The 20,937-nt window shown below is 32.4% G+C and overlaps 1 protein-coding gene across 1 annotated transcript; it reads left to right on the forward strand.

Annotated features, from left to right (window-relative positions):
• The first annotated feature begins 8,808 nt into the window (after positions 1–8,808).
• Positions 8,809–19,087, forward strand: LOC127633438 (G protein-activated inward rectifier potassium channel 1-like). The gene is made up of 3 exons (XM_052112527.1): positions 8,809–9,849; positions 15,439–15,655; positions 17,346–19,087. Exons 1-3 carry the CDS (start codon positions 9,184–9,186, stop codon positions 17,981–17,983), a joined length of 1,521 nt encoding a protein of 506 aa, XP_051968487.1. The 5' UTR covers positions 8,809–9,183; the 3' UTR covers positions 17,984–19,087.
• The last annotated feature ends 1,850 nt before the right edge of the window (positions 19,088–20,937 follow it).

Consider the following 20,937-nt stretch of genomic DNA (forward strand, 5'->3'; position numbering starts at 1 on the left):
TCTATCTATCTATCTATCTATCTATCTATCTATCTATCTATCTATCTATCTATATGTCCATCTATCTATCTATCTATCTTTATTTATGTCTATCTATCTATCTATCTATCTATCTATCTATCTATCTATCTATCTATCTATCTATCTTTATGTCCATCTATCTATCTATCTATCTATCTATCTATCTATCTATCTATCTATCTATCTATCTATCTATCTTTATGTCCATCTATCTATCTATCTATCTATCTATCTATCTATCTATCTATCTATCTTTATGTCCATCTATCTATCTATCTTTATTTATATCTATCTATCTATCTATCTATCTATCTATCTATCTATCTATCTATCTATCTATCTATCTATCTTTATTTATATCTATCTATCTTTCTTTATGTCCATCTATCTATCTATCTATCTATCTTTATTTATGTCTATCTATCTATCTATCTATCTATCTATCTATCTTTATTTATGTCTATCTATCTATCTATCTATCTATCTATCTATCTATCTATCTATCTATCTATCTATCTATCTTTATTTATATCTATCTATCTTTCTTTATGTCCATCTATCTATCTATCTATCTTTATTTATATCTATCTATCTATCTATCTATCTATCTATCTATCTATCTATCTATCTATCTATCTATCTATCTATCTATCTATCTATCTATCTATCTATCTATCTATCTTTATGTCCATCTATCTATCTATCTTTATTTATATCTATCTATCTATCTATCTATCTATCTATCTATCTATCTATCTATCTATCTATCTATCTATCTTTATTTATATCTATCTATCTTTCTTTATGTCCATCTATCTATCTATCTATCTTTCTTTATTTATGTCTATCTATCTATCTATCTATCTATCTATCTTTCTTTATTTATGTCTGTCTATCTATCTATCTATCTATCTATCTATCTATCTATCTATCTATCTATCTATCTATCTATCTATCTTTATTTATATCTATCTATCTTTCTTTATGTCCATCTATCTATCTATCTATCTTTCTTTATTTATGTCTATCTATCTATCTATCTATCTATCTATCTTTCTTTATTTATGTCTGTCTATCTATCTATCTATCTATCTATCTATCTATCTATCTATCTATCTATCTTTATTTATATCTATCTATCTTTCTTTATGTCCATCTATCTATCTATCTATCTTTATTTATATCTATCTATCTATCTATCTATCTATCTATCTATCTATCTATCTATCTATCTATCTATCTATCTATCTATCTATCTATCTTTATGTCCATCTATCTATCTATCTTTATTTATATCTATCTATCTATCTATCTATCTATCTATCTATCTATCTATCTATCTATCTATCTATCTATCTATCTATCTATCTATCTATCTTTATTTATATCTATCTATCTTTCTTTATGTCCATCTATCTATCTATCTATCTTTCTTTATTTATGTCTATCTATCTATCTATCTATCTATCTTTCTTTATTTATGTCTGTCTATCTATCTATCTATCTATCTATCTATCTATCTATCTATCTATCTATCTATCTATCTATCTTTATTTATATCTATCTATCTTTCTTTATGTCCATCTATCTATCTATCTATCTTTATTTATGTCTATCTATCTATCTATCTATCTATCTATCTATCTATCTATCTATCTATCTATCTATCTATCTATCTATCTATCTATCTATCTATCTTTATGTCCATCTATCTATCTATCTATCTATCTATCTATCTATCTATCTATCTATCTATCTATCTATCTATCTATCTATCTATCTATCTATCTATCTATCTTTATGTCCATCTATCTATCTATCTTTATTTATATCTATCTATCTATCTATCTATCTATCTATCTATCTATCTATCTATCTATCTATCTATCTATCTATCTTTATTTATATCTATCTATCTTTCTTTATGTCCATCTATCTATCTATCTATCTTTATTTATGTCTATCTATCTATCTATCTATCTATCTATCTATCTATCTTTATGTCCATCTATCTATCTATCTATCTATCTATCTATCTATCTATCTATCTATCTATCTATCTATCTATCTATCTATCTTTATTTATGTCTATCTATCTATCTATCTATCTATCTATCTATCTATCTATCTATCTATCTATCTATCTATCTATCTATCTATCTATCTTTATGTCCATCTATCTATCTATCTGTCTATCTATCTATCTATCTATCTATCTATCTATCTATCTATCTATCTATCTATCTATCTATCTATCTATCTTTATGTCCATCTATCTATCTATCTTTATTTATATCTATCTATCTATCTATCTATCTATCTATCTATCTATCTATCTATCTATCTATCTATCTATCTATCTATCTATCTTTATGTCCATCTATCTATCTATCTTTATTTATATCTATCTATCTATCTATCTATCTATCTATCTATCTATCTATCTATCTATCTATCTATCTATCTATCTATCTATCTATCTATCTATCTATCTATCTATCTTTATTTATATCTATCTATCTTTCTTTATGTCCATCTATCTATCTATCTTTCTTTATTTATGTCTATCTATCTATCTATCTTTCTTTATTTATGTCTGTCTATCTATCTATCTATCTATCTATCTATCTATCTATCTATCTATCTATCTATCTTTATGTCCATCTATCTATCTATCTATCTATCTATCTATCTATCTATCTATCTATCTATCTATCTATCTATCTTTATGTCCATCTATCTATCTATCTATCTATCTATCTATCTATCTATCTATCTATCTATCTATCTATCTATCTATCTATCTTTCTTTATTTATGTCTGTCTATCTATCTATCTATCTATCTATCTATCTATCTATCTATCTATCTATCTTTATATCTATCTATCTTTCTTTATGTCCATCTATCTATCTATCTATCTTTATTTATGTCTATCTATCTATCTATCTATCTATCTATCTATCTATCTATCTATCTATCTATCTATCTATCTATCTATCTTTATGTCCATCTATCTATCTATCTATCTATCTATCTATCTATCTATCTATCTTTATTTATGTCTATCTATCTATCTATCTATCTATCTATCTATCTATCTATCTATCTATCTATCTATCTATCTATCTATCTATCTTTATTTATGTCTATCTATCTATCTATCTATCTATCTATCTATCTATCTATCTATCTATCTATCTATCTATCTATCTATCTATCTTTATGTCCATCTATCTATCTATCTGTCTATCTATCTATCTATCTATCTATCTATCTATCTATCTATCTATCTTTATGTCCATCTATCTATCTATCTATCTATCTATCTATCTATCTATCTATCTATCTATCTATCTTTATGTCCATCTATCTATCTATCTATCTCATCTATCTATCTATCTATCTATCTATCTATCTATCTTTATGTCCATCTATCTATCTATCTATCTATCTATCTATCTATCTATCTATCTATCTTTATGTCCATCTATCTATCTATCTATCTATCTATCTATCTATCTATCTATCTATCTATCTATCTATCTATCTATCTATCTATCTATCTATCTTTATGTCCATCTATCTATCTATCTGTCTGTCTGTCTATCTATCTATCTATCTATCTATCTATCTATCTATCTATCTATCTATCTATCTATCTATCTATCTATCTTTATGTCCATCTATCTATCTATCTTTATTTATATCTATCTATCTATCTATCTATCTATCTATCTATCTATCTATCTATCTTTATTTATATCTATCTATCTATCTATCTATCTATCTATCTATCTATCTATCTATCTATCTATCTTTCTTTATTTATGTCTGTCTATGTATCTATCTATCTATCTATCTATCTATCTATCTATCTATCTATCTATCTATCTATCTATCTATCTTTATGTCCATCTATCTATCTATCTTTATTTATATCTATCTATCTTTCTTTATGTTCATCTATCTATCTATCTATCTATCTATCTATCTATCTATCTATCTATCTATCTATCTATCTATCTATCTATCTATCTATCTTTATGTCCATCTATCTTTATATCTATCTATCTATCTATCTATCTATCTATCTATCTATCTATCTATCTTTATGTCCATCTATCTATCTATCTATCTATCTATCTATCTATCTATCTATCTATCTATCTATCTATCTATCTATCTATCTTTATTTATATCTATCTATCTTTCTTTATGTCCATCTATCTATCTATCTATCTATCTTTATTTATGTCTATCTATCTATCTATCTATCTATCTATCTATCTATCTATCTATCTATCTATCTATCTATCTTTATGTCCATCTATCTATCTATCTATCTATCTATCTATCTATCTATCTATCTATCTATCTATCTATCTATCTATCTATCTTTATTTATGTCTATCTATCTATCTATCTATCTATCTATCTATCTATCTATCTATCTATCTATCTATCTATCTATCTTTATTTATGTCTATCTATCTATCTATCTATCTATCTATCTATCTATCTATCTATCTATCTATCTATCTATCTATCTTTATGTCCATCTATCTATCTATCTTTATTTATATCTATCTATCTATCTATCTATCTATCTATCTATCTATCTATCTATCTTTATGTCCATCTATCTATCTATCTTTATTTATATCTATCTATCTATCTATCTATCTATCTATCTATCTATCTATCTATCTATCTATCTTTATTTATATCTATCTATCTTTCTTTATGTCCATCTATCTATCTATCTATCTTTCTTTATTTATATCTATCTATCTATCTATCTATCTATCTATCTATCTATCTATCTATCTATCTATCTATCTTTCTTTATTTATGTCTATCTATCTATCTATCTATCTATCTATCTATCTATCTATCTATCTATCTATCTTTATGTCCATCTATCTATCTATCTTTATTTATATCTATCTATCTATCTATCTATCTATCTATCTATCTATCTATCTATCTATCTATCTATCTATCTATCTATCTATCTATCTATCTTTATTTATGTCTATCTATCTATCTATCTATCTATCTATCTATCTATCTATCTATCTATCTATCTATCTATCTATCTTTATTTATATCTATCTATCTTTCTTTATGTCCATCTATCTATCTATCTATCTTTCTTTATTTATGTCTATCTATCTATCTATCTATCTATCTATCTATCTATCTATCTATCTATCTATCTTTCTTTATTTATGTCTGTCTATCTATCTATCTATCTATCTATCTATCTATCTATCTATCTATCTATCTATCTATCTATCTATCTTTATGTCCATCTATCTATCTATCTATCTATCTATCTATCTATCTATCTATCTATCTATCTATCTATCTATCTATCTATCTTTATGTCCATCTATCTATCTATCTTTATTTATATCTATCTATCTATCTATCTATCTATCTATCTATCTATCTATCTATCTATCTATCTATCTTTATTTATGTCTGTCTATGTATCTATCTATCTATCTATCTATCTATCTATCTATCTATCTATCTATCTATCTATCTTTATGTCCATCTATCTATCTATCTATCTATCTATCTATCTATCTATCTATCTATCTATCTATCTATCTATCTTTATTTATATCTATCTATCTTTCTTTATGTCCATCTATCTATCTATCTATCTTTATTTATTTATGTCTATCTATCTATCTATCTATCTATCTATCTATCTATCTATCTATCTATCTATCTTTCTTTATTTATGTCTGTCTATTTATCTATCTATCTATCTATCTATCTATCTATCTATCTATCTATCTATCTATCTATCTATCTATCTATCTATCTATCTATCTATCTTTATGTCCATCTATCTATCTATCTATCTATCTATCTATCTATCTATCTATCTATCTATCTATCTATCTATCTATCTATCTATCTTTATGTCCATCTATCTATCTATCTTTATTTATATCTATCTATCTATCTATCTATCTATCTATCTATCTATCTATCTATCTATCTATCTATCTATCTATCTTTATGTCCATCTATCTATCTATCTATCTTTCTTTATGTCCATCTATCTATCTATCTATCTATCTATCTATCTATCTATCTATCTATCTATCTATCTATCTATCTTTATTTATGTCTATCTGTCTATCTTTCTTTATTTATGTTCATCTATCTATCTATCTATCTATCTATCTATCTATCTATCTATCTATCTATCTATCTATCTATCTATCTATCTATCTTTCTTTGTCCATCTATCTATCTATCTATCTATCTATCTATCTATCTATCTATCTATCTATCTATCTATCTATCTTTATGTCTATCTATCTATCTATCTATCTATCTATCTATCTATCTATCTTTCTTTATTTATGTCTATCTATCTATCTATCTATCTATCTATCTATCTATCTATCTATCTATCTATCTGTCTTTCTTTATGTCCATCTATCTATCTATCTATCTATCTATCTATCTATCTATCTATCTATCTATCTATCTTTCTTTATGTCCATCTATCTATCTATCTATCTATCTATCTATCTATCTATCTATCTATCTATCTATCTATCTATCTATCTATCTATCTATCTATCTATCTTTATGTCTATCTATCTATCTATCTATCTATCTATCTTTCTTTTATTTATGTCTATCTATTCTATCTATCTATCTATCTATCTATCTATCTGTCTTTCTTTATGTCCATCTATCTATCTATCTATCTATCTATCTATCTATCTATCTATCTATCTATCTATCTATCTATCTATCTATCTATCTTTCTTTATGTCCATCTATCTATCTATCTATCTATCTATCTATCTATCTATCTATCTATCTTTATTTATGTCTATCTGTCTATCTTTATTTATGTTCATCTATCTATCTATCTTTATTTATATCTATCTATCTATCTATCTATCTATCTATCTATCTATCTTTATTTATATTTATCTATCTTTCTTTATGTCCATCTATCTATCTATCTATCTTTATTTATATCTATCTATCTATCTATCTATCTATCTATCTATCTATCTATCTGTCTGTCTGTCTGTCTGTCTGTCTATCTATCTGTCTATCTTTCTTTGTCCATCTATCTATCTATCTGTCTATCTATCTATCTATCTATCTATCTATCTATCTATCTATCTATCTATCTATCTATCTATCTATCTTTCTTTGTCCATCTATCTATCTATCTATCTATCTTTATGTCCATCTATCTATCTATCTTTATTTATATCTATCTATCTATTTATCTATCTATCTATCTATCTATCTATCTATCTATCTATCTATCTATCTATCTATCTATCTATCTTTCTTTGTCCATCTATCTATCTATCTATCTATCTATCTATCTATCTATCTATCTTTATGTCCATCTATCTATCTATCTATCTATCTTTATGTCCATCTATCTATCTATCTTTATTTATATCTATCTATCTATCTATCTATCTATCTATCTATCTATCTATCTATCTATCTATCTATCTATCTTTATTTATATCTATCTATCTATCTATCTATCTATCTATCTATCTATCTATCTATCTATCTATCTATCTATCTATCTATCTATCTATCTATCTATCTATCTATCTTTATGTCCATCTATCTATCTATCTTTATGTCCATCTATCTATCTATCTTTATTTATATCTATCTATCTATCTATCTATCTATCTATCTATCTATCTATCTATCTATCTATCTATCTATCTATCTATCTATCTATCTATCTATCTATCTTTATGTCCATCTATCTATCTATCTTTATTTATATCTATCTATCTATCTATCTATCTATCTATCTATCTATCTATCTATCTATCTATCTGTCCATCTATCTATCTATCTATCCATCTATCTATCTAAAATCGGACATTGTACATTTACACCTGACAGACATAAAACCCACTGTTTGTCTCAATTTCACTGGCATGATCCGATTTACATGACATTTTACACACAAACAATACACACAGCAATAGCAGTGACAAAAAACGAAAAGAATACAATAATGTTAATAATAACAAAAACAATATAAAATAAGGTGCCAAAAATTGCAATAAAACAAAAATAATATCAACAATAAACACTAAAATAAATATTCAACAAGAAATCTATCAATTGTAATTTAAATTGACATTATTATTTTACATATAATTACATATAACACATATAAAATTGCCAAAGCATCAGTACATTCAACAAAAATCTTTCTGATGAGTGTAACATGATTATCTTAATGATCTTTCATAAATTGGGACACTGTTGCATTTTAGGTCTGTCAGTTATTTATTTATTTATATATATTATTCTTGTTTTGTTTTTGCATGTATTTTTACTTGAGATTTCATTCTCATTATCAGCCTCTATTTTTCATTGTATAGTCAATAAAATGGACATGTGATCGTGCAGCCATCTTATATGGACTGATTTGCCTGAAACCTGCAAGATATTAAAAGATAAAAATGAATAATTTAGATTCATTAGCACTTTGTTTGTATAGTCTTAATGTTTTAATCAATATAGGCTAATTTTTATTGGTGTGCTCAACTGTCAACCACATCATTAAGTGTGTCCTGTTCTCAGCCAATATTAGATCACGTCGAGGTGACTTTATGATCAATCAACCTTCAACAGATGGCACTCTAATGCTAGTATTCCACACCAGACAAACGCGCTCGTGAACTAAACACACACACACACACACACATACACACATTTGCCCACCCTCTGACTCTCACAGCTTAAAGTCAGCACAAGTGAGGTATACAGTGCCGCAGTTATCTACACTGGAGTCTAGTGCTCAATAGAGATCTTACCGCATACATGGAGAGGCTGACGCACAGCACAGAGAAGTTGCGGAAAAGGCACTGGAACACTTATTCTAATAAGATTTATATAATTTTTTTAACTTAGCCTAAACTACTTTCTTTGCACGTATATGTCTAGCTAAATTAGAAAAAGCAACTACAAAAAGAATGCTGCAAGTGAAGTTATTGATCAAGGAGGAACGCATAATTTTAGGCGAAGATTATATATGGACGTGAATGTGTGGATCTTTCAGTGCCGCGCGTAAACAGACTCGCGTGAAACTTGGAGACTCGTTTATCTACCGATTGTCATGTCTGCTATCCGAAGGAAATTCGGTGAAGACTATCAAGTGGTGAACACCAACCGGGGCATGTCCTTTTCTGCCCCGGCCAAAAGAAAGCGCCAGCGGTTCGTGGAGAAAAACGGCCGCTGCAACGTCCAGCACGGTAACCTTGGCGGGGAGACCAGCAGGTACATCTCCGACCTCTTCACCACGCTCGTGGACCTGAAGTGGCGCTGGAACCTGCTCATTTTTCTCTTGACGTACACCGTCGCGTGGCTCATTATGGCATCTATGTGGTGGATCATCGCGTATATACGCGGAGACCTCGGCCAGGGCCACGACGAGTCGTACACCCCGTGCGTCGCAAACGTTTACAACTTTCCCTCCGCTTTCCTGTTCTTCATTGAGACCGAGGCGACTATAGGTTACGGGTTCCGATACATCACGGAGAAGTGCCCAGAGGGCATCATACTTTTCCTATTCCAGTCCCTCTTAGGCTCGATTGTGGACGCGTTTCTCATCGGCTGTATGTTCATTAAGATGTCCCAGCCCAAGAAACGCGCAGAGACGCTCATGTTCAGCCAGGACGCAGTCATCTCTCAACGGGACGGGAAGCTGTGCCTCATGTTTAGGGTCGGGAATCTCAGGAATAGCCACATGGTTTCTGCACAAATCAGGTGCAAGCTTATCAAGGTAGATCATAACACAATAACACATCATAAATCCCAATGAAGAGCTCATATGGATGATAATGTGGGTGTATTTGCGCACAGGTATAAAGGGTTTGTGTGTGTGAGAATGTGAGAAAACAGGCGCATTTACACCTCACAGCAATGCTGTAGGAATCGGGGACGCTGTTGGAAGTTGGAATAGATCCTGTATAAATTGCCTTGGCTTTGTTTAAAATCTGATTAACTGATCCTCTTCTCTGGGAAGAGCAATATTAGGGCAGCTATCGTTGATTTTAAACAAAGCTTGCAATGCTGTAAAACAGACAATTGGCCAATGCATGTTTGCACCCCTATAATGTAATGCAATTCAATATCTCCTCAGCAATCTCTGATTTGCATATAGATCTTATCTGCTCTTAGAACAAAGACCAAGGAACTGCATAAATGAATTGGACACATTTCCATTCAGATTTTTACAGATTCCCATGGGAAGCCTTGCAGTAAATTGAATGCTTCTTGTACCCAAAGCAGATTTTCCTCTGCTCCATGTAAATGGTCAGAAAGTAGTGGACTGTTAAACCTCTATAATGTAGCTCGGAGAGAACAGAATGGGAGTGTAGGAGAGTTACGTAGCACTTTCTAAGATCCAAGGACACATTGTCAGAATGTAACATTTGTATGAACATATGTCACGCAAGATCTCATAGTAGCACAAAGAATCATGAACACGCTGGATATATTTGTATTTTAATCTGAAACAGGCCTTAAAGGAATAGTTTTCCAAAACATTTCTCCCATAATTTTCTCACTCTCATGCCATCCCAGATGTGTATGACTTTCTTTCTTCTGCTGAACGCAAACAAAGATTTTTAGAAGAATATCTCAGCTCTGTAGATCCATACAATTCAAGTGAATGATGATCAGACCTTTGTAGCTAAAACACACATATGACTCCAGTGGTTAAATCCATGTCTACAGAAGCAATATGATAGGTGTGGGTGAGAAACAGATCAACATTTCAGTACTTTTTTACTATAAATTGTCTTCCATGGCCAGTAGGTGGCGGTATGCATGAATAATGTGATTCGCCAAAAACAAAAGAAGAATGTGAAAGTGGAGATTAATAGTAAAAAATTACTTAAACACTGATCTGTTTCTCACCCACACCTATGAACCCTTTTCACCTATCCGGGTATGCAGAGCAGAAATAGAATCATAGCGGGGTAAACTTGAATGGCGTTGAATGAGAGACCACAGCAAATTAAAGTTTACCTTAAACGTTTGCTCCAAAAGCAAAAGAAAAAATCAATGGTTATGCTTTCGTGGCTTTTCAAAGAAAGTTTAAAATAAAGAGCGCTGGATAACTGCAGTAATAAGAGAAAAATAGGCCAAATTTTCTGTCACTCCCTCAGCAGCTGTGTAGAAGCTGCAATGCAGCTGTGGCAATTCCTTTTTTAAAACTTATTCCAGGATAATATAATCCAAAGTTCAGTGTTATAAATTTACACTAAATATTTTTAAAAGTGGAAATATAAAAAAGTTTGCTGCATTTATGTGGTTAACTAAGGCGGAAATGCGCAATAACTGGCCTGTGAAAAGGGTCCATTATATTGCTTCTGAAGTCATGGATTTAACCACTGGAGTCGTATAGATTACTTTTATGCTGCCTTTATGTGCTTTCTGGTGCTTCAAAGTTTTGGTCACCATTCACTTGCATTGTATGGACCTACAGAGCTGAAACATTCTTCTAAAAATCTTCCTTTGTGTTCTGCAGAAGAAAGAATGTCAGACACATTTGGGATGGGTATAAACACATTAGGTGAGTAAATGATGAGAGAATTAAAATTTTTGGGTGAATTATTCCATTAATATAATTCAAGAGAGTAACACATTTATGTACCATTTAGAAGTTTTAAAATTGATAATTGCATTAAAGTTATGTGGTGGAAAGCCACTGCTCCAATTATACGTTTAGCAGTATTTCACGATTAATTTAATGTAAAATTAGAGTTGAAAAAAATCCATACTTGGACAAATTCAGCTCAGATGAAACTGGAGGGAACAGAGCAGAAAAGGGGTACAGCACAGAAGGGAGGCTGTTGGTGTGGGCAGCTGTGTTCTGATTAAAGGAGAGCATTATTGACACATGGTTCTCACCATCCACTATTGACAGCAGTGGATCTCAGCAAGCGCATTGCAGCGAGCGCAGGATAACTTCAGAAGCACCTTCCTCCCCTCCGCTCTGCCCTTTATCCATTACTGTTTTCTATCGCTCTACACAATACACAGCGATAGAAAAAAGCATTGGAGAAACTGCAGCCCATCTATCGCCTCTCAGAGTGTCCTGCAATGTAAGCACTCTGTCCTGCCTCTGAAATTTACAGTCATTGTTACTGTCTTTTATTGTTTAATGTGGCTAATGTGTGAGAAAAGGAGTTTAAGGTGAAGTGGATAGTGTTATGATTGGCCCAAAGTGTCTCAAGCATTTGCTCACAACTAGATCATATCATAATTATGGAAACTACTGTAAATTGGTGTCAAAAGTTAAAAGCTCTCCCCATGGTTGTTAGATAAAAAGTTCATTTGAAGTACATGCAATGGCTGGACAAGCCTTAGGACAAACACAAAAAACATGATCTTCACTCATCAGTATGTCTTAAAAGGATACTGTGTGCTGTGCACTGTGAGTCTTGAAATTCGTGTCTATTTCTATTCATACAAATGCAACTGAGAAAGGGAGAACAATCATTTTGATTAAACTATGCTTTGCTGTTTAGTAGTCGTGCAACATCATACCTCAATTTCAGTTTCAGTGTTATCAATTGTGCAGCTTTCATGGATGTCTCAGAGGTAAAAGTGTGCCGATTTTAAAGTGTTTAAAATGGTTTTCCCTCATCATGTACGTGTATGTAATACAATGAACAACGATGTGACTTTTCATAATGTTGAATATAACGTATAATAAGGGTCCTGATATTTGATAGTCCAGATAGTGGCAAATACTATGGCTGGTTCACCAGCAAATTTATACTATGACAAATGATATTTTACTGGATAAGCATACAAATGCCATAGTTTAAAAACACGTTATTAGTGACAATACTATTTTAAAACTTACAATATTAATTTTAAATACTTAAAATGTATGCAATCTGTGACAGTGAACAAGCATATGTATATTTTCAATAATTTTGTAATTTCTGGTGTCACCATTGCCTCCTGCTGGGATGATTTCTAGTGCCACTTAGGGGCGAAAATTTCATCAAAATTTTTGGGGGGGACAATAAACATAACAATTCTCAAGAGCAATTTTTGAAGGGGACACCAAGGGTTTTTTTTGTTGTTTCCCCGTTTGCATTTGTATTATTTTATTTCTTAAACAATTATTTTAAGAATATATCATTATATTATTTACAATACACATATTTTAATGATATTTTAGGGGGGACAACCCTCAGATAGGGATTAAACCTATGGTGCCACTCCATCACTGATGGATCATTTCTCACTTAATGAACAGTCCTTTTTGTAATGTTTTGAAAGTAAAGGAAAGGAACTGTTTTGCATATGTCCTAAAATATAATAAAACAATTTTTTAACTTAACTTTTCATGATCCAGGCATTGTTTAAAGTTTTGGGAGAGAAGCTTCTGAGAGCTTCAGACGAAAATCGAAACAAATCCTTATACCCTTTTTCATTTCTGTTTTTTTTTTTAATCTAATTTTAATAAAATATTGGAATTAAATGTTTATTTTTTATATGATTATTTTGAAGAAATAATAAAAGATTAATCAATAAACAAAGTAATCATTAGTTGCAGCCCTACTGCCTATAGTCTTTTGTGTTCTATGGAAGAAAGTCATAGCGGTTTTAAACATGAGGGTGAATAAATAATAACATCATTTTTAATTGTTGGTGAACTATCCCCATAAACTCAAGTCAGTAGCTGTCCACACATGCCTCATCACAACCTTTATAACACTGGCAGCTGTCACAAACTGTGTTTTCATTTAAAGATTTTGCACTTATATTTTACAATTCCTTTAAGAACATTTGTGTGTGTGTGTGTGTGTGTGTGTGTGTGTGTAATGGTGGCACTGTGTGATCCTTGCATCTATACTGTGAAAATTCTCATTCTTACTGGAACACCACTGAGACAGGAGCTCTCAGTCTGTTCACCATCTGTGGCCTTCGGCACAAGCAGACAACCTCGCTGACTTTACTGCCAACCTCTAATGTTAAGATGAAAACACAAAGCTATGTGTTATGTTAGATGAACAAACTTGTCTTGGTCAGTGATTATAGATATTCTCTAAAATATTCTGCCAGTGGAATATGTTGTGTCCTTTTGCACAGATGACCCTGACTCCGTCTGTGGCTGAGTAGTCGGCGTGACATACTGTATGCCATGTCAAGTAGTCATAGCAGTGTTCTGCTGTGTGACATACTATACTCTGTTCAAATGTATTTTAAACTGTGTTGACAATTTTGAACGCGCACAGTGAATGGCAGGCAGAACGTATTTCTAATTGGCTAAACAAAGGATCTGCTTGCTGTGTGCTGACATCTTTTTCCCTGTTATTTACCCAGTCCATAGGGCTGTCACAGAGACATGTGTGCTATTTCATGGCACCTATATCAAGTATCTGACAGGTAATTTTCTGCATGTCATTTCATAAAAGATCACTTACAGCACCTTAAATACATAAATACACGCAGGACTAATGCAGTATAACTGCTAAATGTGGTTTAAAATTTTGTAAAACTGGCGTGTAATTTAATCAAGTCTCCTACCTCAACTTGAGACAACTAGACAATTATAATGGACCCACTTTATATTAGGTGGTTTTAGCTACTATGTACTTAACCATTTGATACAATGAAAATACATGTTGTTGCATTGTAATTACATTTAAAGTACTTGCATTTAATTACATTTGTAGTTACCCTGTTAGTGTTACCCCTAACCCTAACCTTACTCCTAAACTTACCCGGACCTCAAGTTACACAGTAAGTTCAGTCTTGTATGTATTTAATGTTAGTACATATTAGTTAAGGCCACCTAATATAAAGTGTGGCCACTATAATTAAGCCATTCCTTGGTTGATTCCCCCTAAAATGTTTAAATAATGTGTCTCTGTGGTGCTATCAAAACATTGCTGTTTTTGTTTGAGTATACCATCCAGCCTGACACAGCAATAATGGCTTAACCAATGGCGTGAGTTTGGGGTGGGACTATTTGTTTATTCTTACCAATGGCAGACGGGGAGAGTGTTTCGGGAAACCTGTTTAAAAACAGTTATTACTGTTGGAATTCCATTTGGTGACACTAGTGGCGCAGAAATTACAAACTTCATCTCTACATCTTCTACACACTTGCACATACCATTACACCAAGACATTAATATGAGTTTTAACCTAAAATTGTGATGCTGAAAAAAGTTTTTTTTACTTTATTTATCAAATTTAAAGAGTATTTACCAAGTATCATAGGCTGATGTGTTATATGCAATGGCTTAATTCAAGCAGTATTAATTCTAGTAGATTCCTGAAATGGTTATTCTTACTGTGATTATGTCCTTTATAGCCTCTCTCACCCTGTTTGCTTTAGTCCCGTCAAACCCCTGAGGGTGAGTTTCTCCCACTGGATCAGCGGGAATTGGATGTTGGATTTGGAACAGGCGCTGACCAGCTCTTCCTTGTCTCACCACTCACAATATGCCATGAGATCAATTCCAAGAGTCCATTTTTCGACCTGTCCCAGCGCTCCCTCATGAATGAGCAGTTTGAGATTGTTGTCATCCTGGAAGGCATAGTGGAAACCACAGGTCAGTAATACAGAGATTATGTCATGTTTGTTTGAGTACTGTACTCACAGACATATTAGATATGCATGTTCAATCCCCTATCGCTTCCCAAAACAATCGACAGTTTCAGTACATTTTGACATATTTTGATAATACTGTACTGGGGTTGTATTCCTTAACAGTCATTTAATAAATTAGTTGGCATAAACTAACAATGAGCAAAGATTTGTTTCCTTTCTTAATCTTGGTTAATGTCGATTTCTGCATAAACTAATACATTTGTAAAATTAAACATTGTATATATGAACATTAGTTAATGCATTATGAACAACCATGAACTAACTATGAACAATTCTATTTTGAACAAATTAATATTAACCAAGATTAAAAAATGCTGTTAAAAATATTATTCGTTGTTTGTTAAAGAGATAGTTCACCCAAAAATTAAAATAATTTACTCGCCCTAATGCCATCCCAGATGTGTATGACATTCTTTCTTCTGCAGAACACACAGATTTGTAGAAGAATATTTCAGCTCTGTAGGTCCATACAATGCAAGTGAATGGGTACAACATTTTGAAGCTCAAAAAGCATAAAGGCAGCATATTTATAAGTAACTCATAAGACTCCAGTGGTTAAATCTATATCTTCAGAAGTGATATGATAGGTGTGGGTGAGAAACAGATAAAAATGCAAGTCCTTATTAACTATCAATCTCCACATTCACTTTCACATTCTTCTTCTTTTGTTTTTGGTTATTCTTATTATTTGTGCATATCGCCACATAATAAAATAATAAATATTTAAATATTGATCTGTTTCACACCCACATCTATCCTATCGCTTCAGTAGACATGGATTTAAACACTTGATTTATATGGATTACTTTTATGATGCCTTAATGTGCTTTTTCGAGCTTCAAAGTGTTTGTCATCATTTACTTGCATTGTATGGACCTACAGAGCCGAAATATTCTTCTAAAAGTCTTAATTTGTGTTCTACAGAAGAATGAAAGTCATACACTTCTGTGATGGCTTGAGGGTGAGTAAATGATGAGAGATTATTTGGTTGTAATGTAGTATTGCATTTACAATAAATAAAAATAATTATAATTGTATTAATTGTTGTAATAATCCATTTAAGAATTTAATTTAATTCTTTGTAATAATATTAAAACTATTTGGCGTAGCACCTTTCAAGCAGGATAGCATGATGTGCTTCACAGTACACTTAAAACAGTCATTTAAAAAATAAAAAGTAATACAACAAATTAAAATATAATAAAAAAGAGAAACATAGAAAAAAACATACAACATGAGTAAATAAAAAGGTGGAGATGTAGTTCCAGGGAATGTTCTGCTGAAATTGGCACATGGAGAATCCCAGCATAGTTTTTCTATCAGGAAGATTCGCAGACTTGAGAGAAATTTAAGATTAAATTTTTTGATGAATATAAAACAGAAATGTAATGTCACTCTTTGGCGTAAACCCCGTCTGGCGGTCCGAAGAAGTTGTACTGGGAACCGTCATATCCTGCCGGAGATAGGAGGCAGGGGCGAGGAGCCTACCCCGTGCAGGACGGGACCCAGCTGTGGTTGTGGGGTGGTTGTTTGTTCATGTTAACTAAAACTGACCATGTAAACAAATACAACCTGTTACCAAAAAGTTACAATTATCCCTGGCCTTTCCTGAATCTATGCCTTCCTTTCAGGCATGACGTGTCAGGCACGAACATCTTACACAGAGGACGAGGTGCTGTGGGGTCACCGTTTCCTACCCGTCATGTCGCTTGAGGAGGGATTCTTTAGGGTCGATTACTCACAGTTCCACAATACGTTTGAGGTCCCCACTCCTCCATACAGTGTGAAGGAACAGGATGAGAAGTCCTCCTTACCCTCCCCTGGTCCTCTTCTCTCCCCAACAATGCTTGATATACGTAGTCGCAGAGGACGGATCTTCTCCTTAGATGGGGTTCCCCAGGCAGAAGAACTCATGTCCAAATTACCCAGCAAGCTCCAGCGTATGAGCTCCAAGAATGGAAAAGATGTCCTCAAAACTGGAAGTTCTCAGCCAACAGAAAAGTCCTTCAGCACGGGTGACTTGCCCCTCAGAGTGCAAAGGTTAGGATCGCTGGTTGGTCAGGGGGAGGCTGAAAACCAGCTCCTTCTCAAAGCGCTAAAGATGGGTCCAGAAGCCCACGCACAGTCGACCGGGGAACTGGAGTATCACAGACTGCTTCCAGTACCCGCTCCAGTTCCCGGGCCCAACCTGAACCCATTACCTGTGACCAGTGGACGGCCAGAGGACAACCTCCCCCCTAAATTACGCAGAATGAATGCCGACCACTGAATGACTGTCCCATTGTAAACTCTTTGTCACACAGAGATCAACACTGAGGTATAGGAGGTTCTAGATAAGGCTCTCAAAATCATTTAATAATTTAAATCATGTTTATTTAAAAGGCACTATACTGCGATTATTTTTCTCTCAAAGCCTATGAAAGAGCTAGCCTTTGCAGATTTTGCCCTCAACCACACTACCAGTCAAGTTTGGACACACTTCACATAATTTAAGTTTGTCATGGTCTTAAAAACTTTTAATTTAAAGCTTAATGCTGAAATTCTTAAAATTTGTTTTGTAGACAAACCTACATTGTGCATATGTACAAATTTCTTTAAATTTTCTTAACAACTTAATTTTGATTTATTTATTTATTGGTCATTTATATTTAGAATTGAATTGAATTAGTTTTATGGATATGTTGTAGTGCCCTGCATACATGGGAACTTCAACTTCTACTGTTTAATAAGCATCCTAGGTAGATACCTCATGAAGTTAGTTAAGAAAATGCCATAATCTAGTGTGCAGATCAGAAATCTTGACAAAAAGACCACAAAAAGCCAAAATATTTTGTTTAACATTTCTAGGTCACTACATAATTCCCATACTTTATTCTGTGTTATTCAATAGTTTTAATGACTAAACTACTATTCTAAAAAAAGCTGTAATAGTGGCTAATATTAATAGTTGAGACTGTCTCCAAAATTTGACTGGTAGTGTACATGAGCATTAGCAGATATTCTGAATTCAATTTGAATTCCAATAAATATACTGTATAATCTATATATTTAAATAATTTATATAAATTAAGCACCTTTATGGCATTATGAACACACATTATTCACATATATTTCTTTGCTTATTTATACAAGATATTTATCAAGTATTTATTTAGAGGAATGTTTACTGATATACAGTATACAGGCGTTACATTTTAAGGCTTTTTTGTCACATGTTTCACAGATTATTTTTGTTTTCAAATGTCTCTGGGATTGTTACAGTGGCCAACAATGTGGGCACAAGATTACAACTACTGTGCAGTTCATCAACATGGGACAATTTTTAAAAAGTCTTAATAATTTCATTATTTATTTCTAAACTACAATACAATAAAATCACTTAGATAACATACTTTTGGTGTCCCTATCTGGCATCTTAGTACGGTTAAAGGAAAAGTTAATATGTCAGCATTCACTCAAACTCATGTCTTTCCAGACCCGTATGACTTACGTCATTCTTTGGAACACAAAAGTAGTTGTGAGGGACATACCACCTCAGTCGCCATTCACTTTCAATGTAAGGGGAAAAAAGATGCAATGGAAGAGAATGATGATTGAGGATGTAACTACATCTCCTTTTGAGTTCCATAAACATACGGAAGTTATACAGGCTTAGGACAACATGAGGGTAAATAAATGATGACAGAATTTTCCTTTTTGGGTGAACTATCCCTTTGAAATCAAGTCTGTTATGGTGCTCAGACGTGCAAACTAATGCATGTTACATTTGGCATGTAACTGAACCTGGTTATTTGCATTAGGTACCATCTGCATTTAGGGCCCAGAGACCTGCGCATGCACAACAGCTACCACTAATTATCATCTCCTTGGAAACCTCCTGGCCCTTACCTCAGGCTGTGGGCGGTAGTGAATGTAATTCAATTTGCCTTCAAGAAGGAATAACTCGCATTGAGTGCACGAACATGCCATAAAACGTCATTACTCTTAATTGTGAACGCACAGAGGTTCTGTCACGTTGTTCATTAGACATGCAATTAATTTTAAGGACACAGCAGTGACCAGAAGGGATGTGAAATATTAGTACAGCTTATGCTGGGGGGCATGCAGCGAGGTGATGCATTAATACACACACTAAGCAATCACAAAGAAAAAAAAAACAATTTGACTTCTCCAAAGATTTTCACTCAATTTAGTGTTCTTGTATATCAGTGTATCTGCTACAGTGAATATATTTATACTGATTAGAAAAATCATAGTCCAATGCATTTCTTCGGAAACATACATTAAAAAGGGCAACAAAAGGTAAGTTCTCAATGACATAGGACTCTTATTATTTCTGCAGAATAAAGATATGGCAGAATAGTTTCAGTAGAATGATTAAATCCAACTCTTCATTTAATCCAGGAAAGGTTGTGGCCTTTCAATGAAAAAGTATATCTACTATATCAGGTTAAGCTTGCAGTCAAATTGTGACTAAATGTATTTAATTATTAAAGAAATGCTTCTCTTATTGAATTTTTTATTCAACAAACCATTTCATAAATTGAATAACGCTGAGGTCAGTTTTAAATTCTTCAATTGCTTGTCCAGTGTCGTGAAGCAGGAGATGGAGAAAGTGCCTTTCTATCATGAAGGAGTGTAGCTGACCCTCACTCACAGGGAAAGGTTATTTTCCTCCTTTTGACCGAGTGTCAAGAGACACTGCAGTCCTGACTGAGATGACACATCGATCACCAGGCACTGTTACATAAGCCCGGGCAAATGTTACATCTGAATAATCTGTACTCCAGAGATCAAGTCACACAGAAGCATAGAAATGTGCTCAGAAAGAAACGAGTCGGAGGCAGAGAGGAATCAAGACCACAGAAGTTTGATTACCTGAGTCTGGATATTAGCTCTAACAGTAGTTGGTATTGATGGAACAATTTCAATAAATCTTTAAACTAAATCGTCTTTAGTACAAGCCTTTTAGTGTACAATCAAGGTTGGTTCAATCATACCTATTTTGTGTTGAATTTACACATCATCTGTGCAGTTGTTGCCTTAAATGGATTGCTCACTCAAAAAATGGAAATTATGCCATCATTTGCTCATCCTCATGTTGCTCCAGACCCATGTTACTTTCTTACTTGCATGAAATGCAAAATCAGTTGTTAGGCATGCAGTATTAGTCTCAGTCAGCATGGATTTAGTTTCATCGCATCTTTTTTTATACAATGAAAA

This window comes from Xyrauchen texanus, chromosome 40, assembly GCF_025860055.1.
Source record: "Xyrauchen texanus isolate HMW12.3.18 chromosome 40, RBS_HiC_50CHRs, whole genome shotgun sequence".
Lineage (NCBI taxonomy): Eukaryota > Metazoa > Chordata > Actinopteri > Cypriniformes > Catostomidae > Xyrauchen > Xyrauchen texanus.

Excerpts from the sequence above, each read along its gene's own strand:
- LOC127633438 (XM_052112527.1), top strand. The coding sequence starts at position 9,184 with ATGTCTGCTATCCGAAGGAAATTCGGTGAAGACTATCAAGTGGTGAAC. Across the intron at positions 9,850-15,438 it reads TCAGGTGCAAGCTTATCAAG|TCCCGTCAAACCCCTGAGGG; the intron begins GTAGATCATAAC and ends TGTTTGCTTTAG. Across the intron at positions 15,656-17,345 it reads AGGCATAGTGGAAACCACAG|GCATGACGTGTCAGGCACGA; the intron begins GTCAGTAATACA and ends CCTTCCTTTCAG.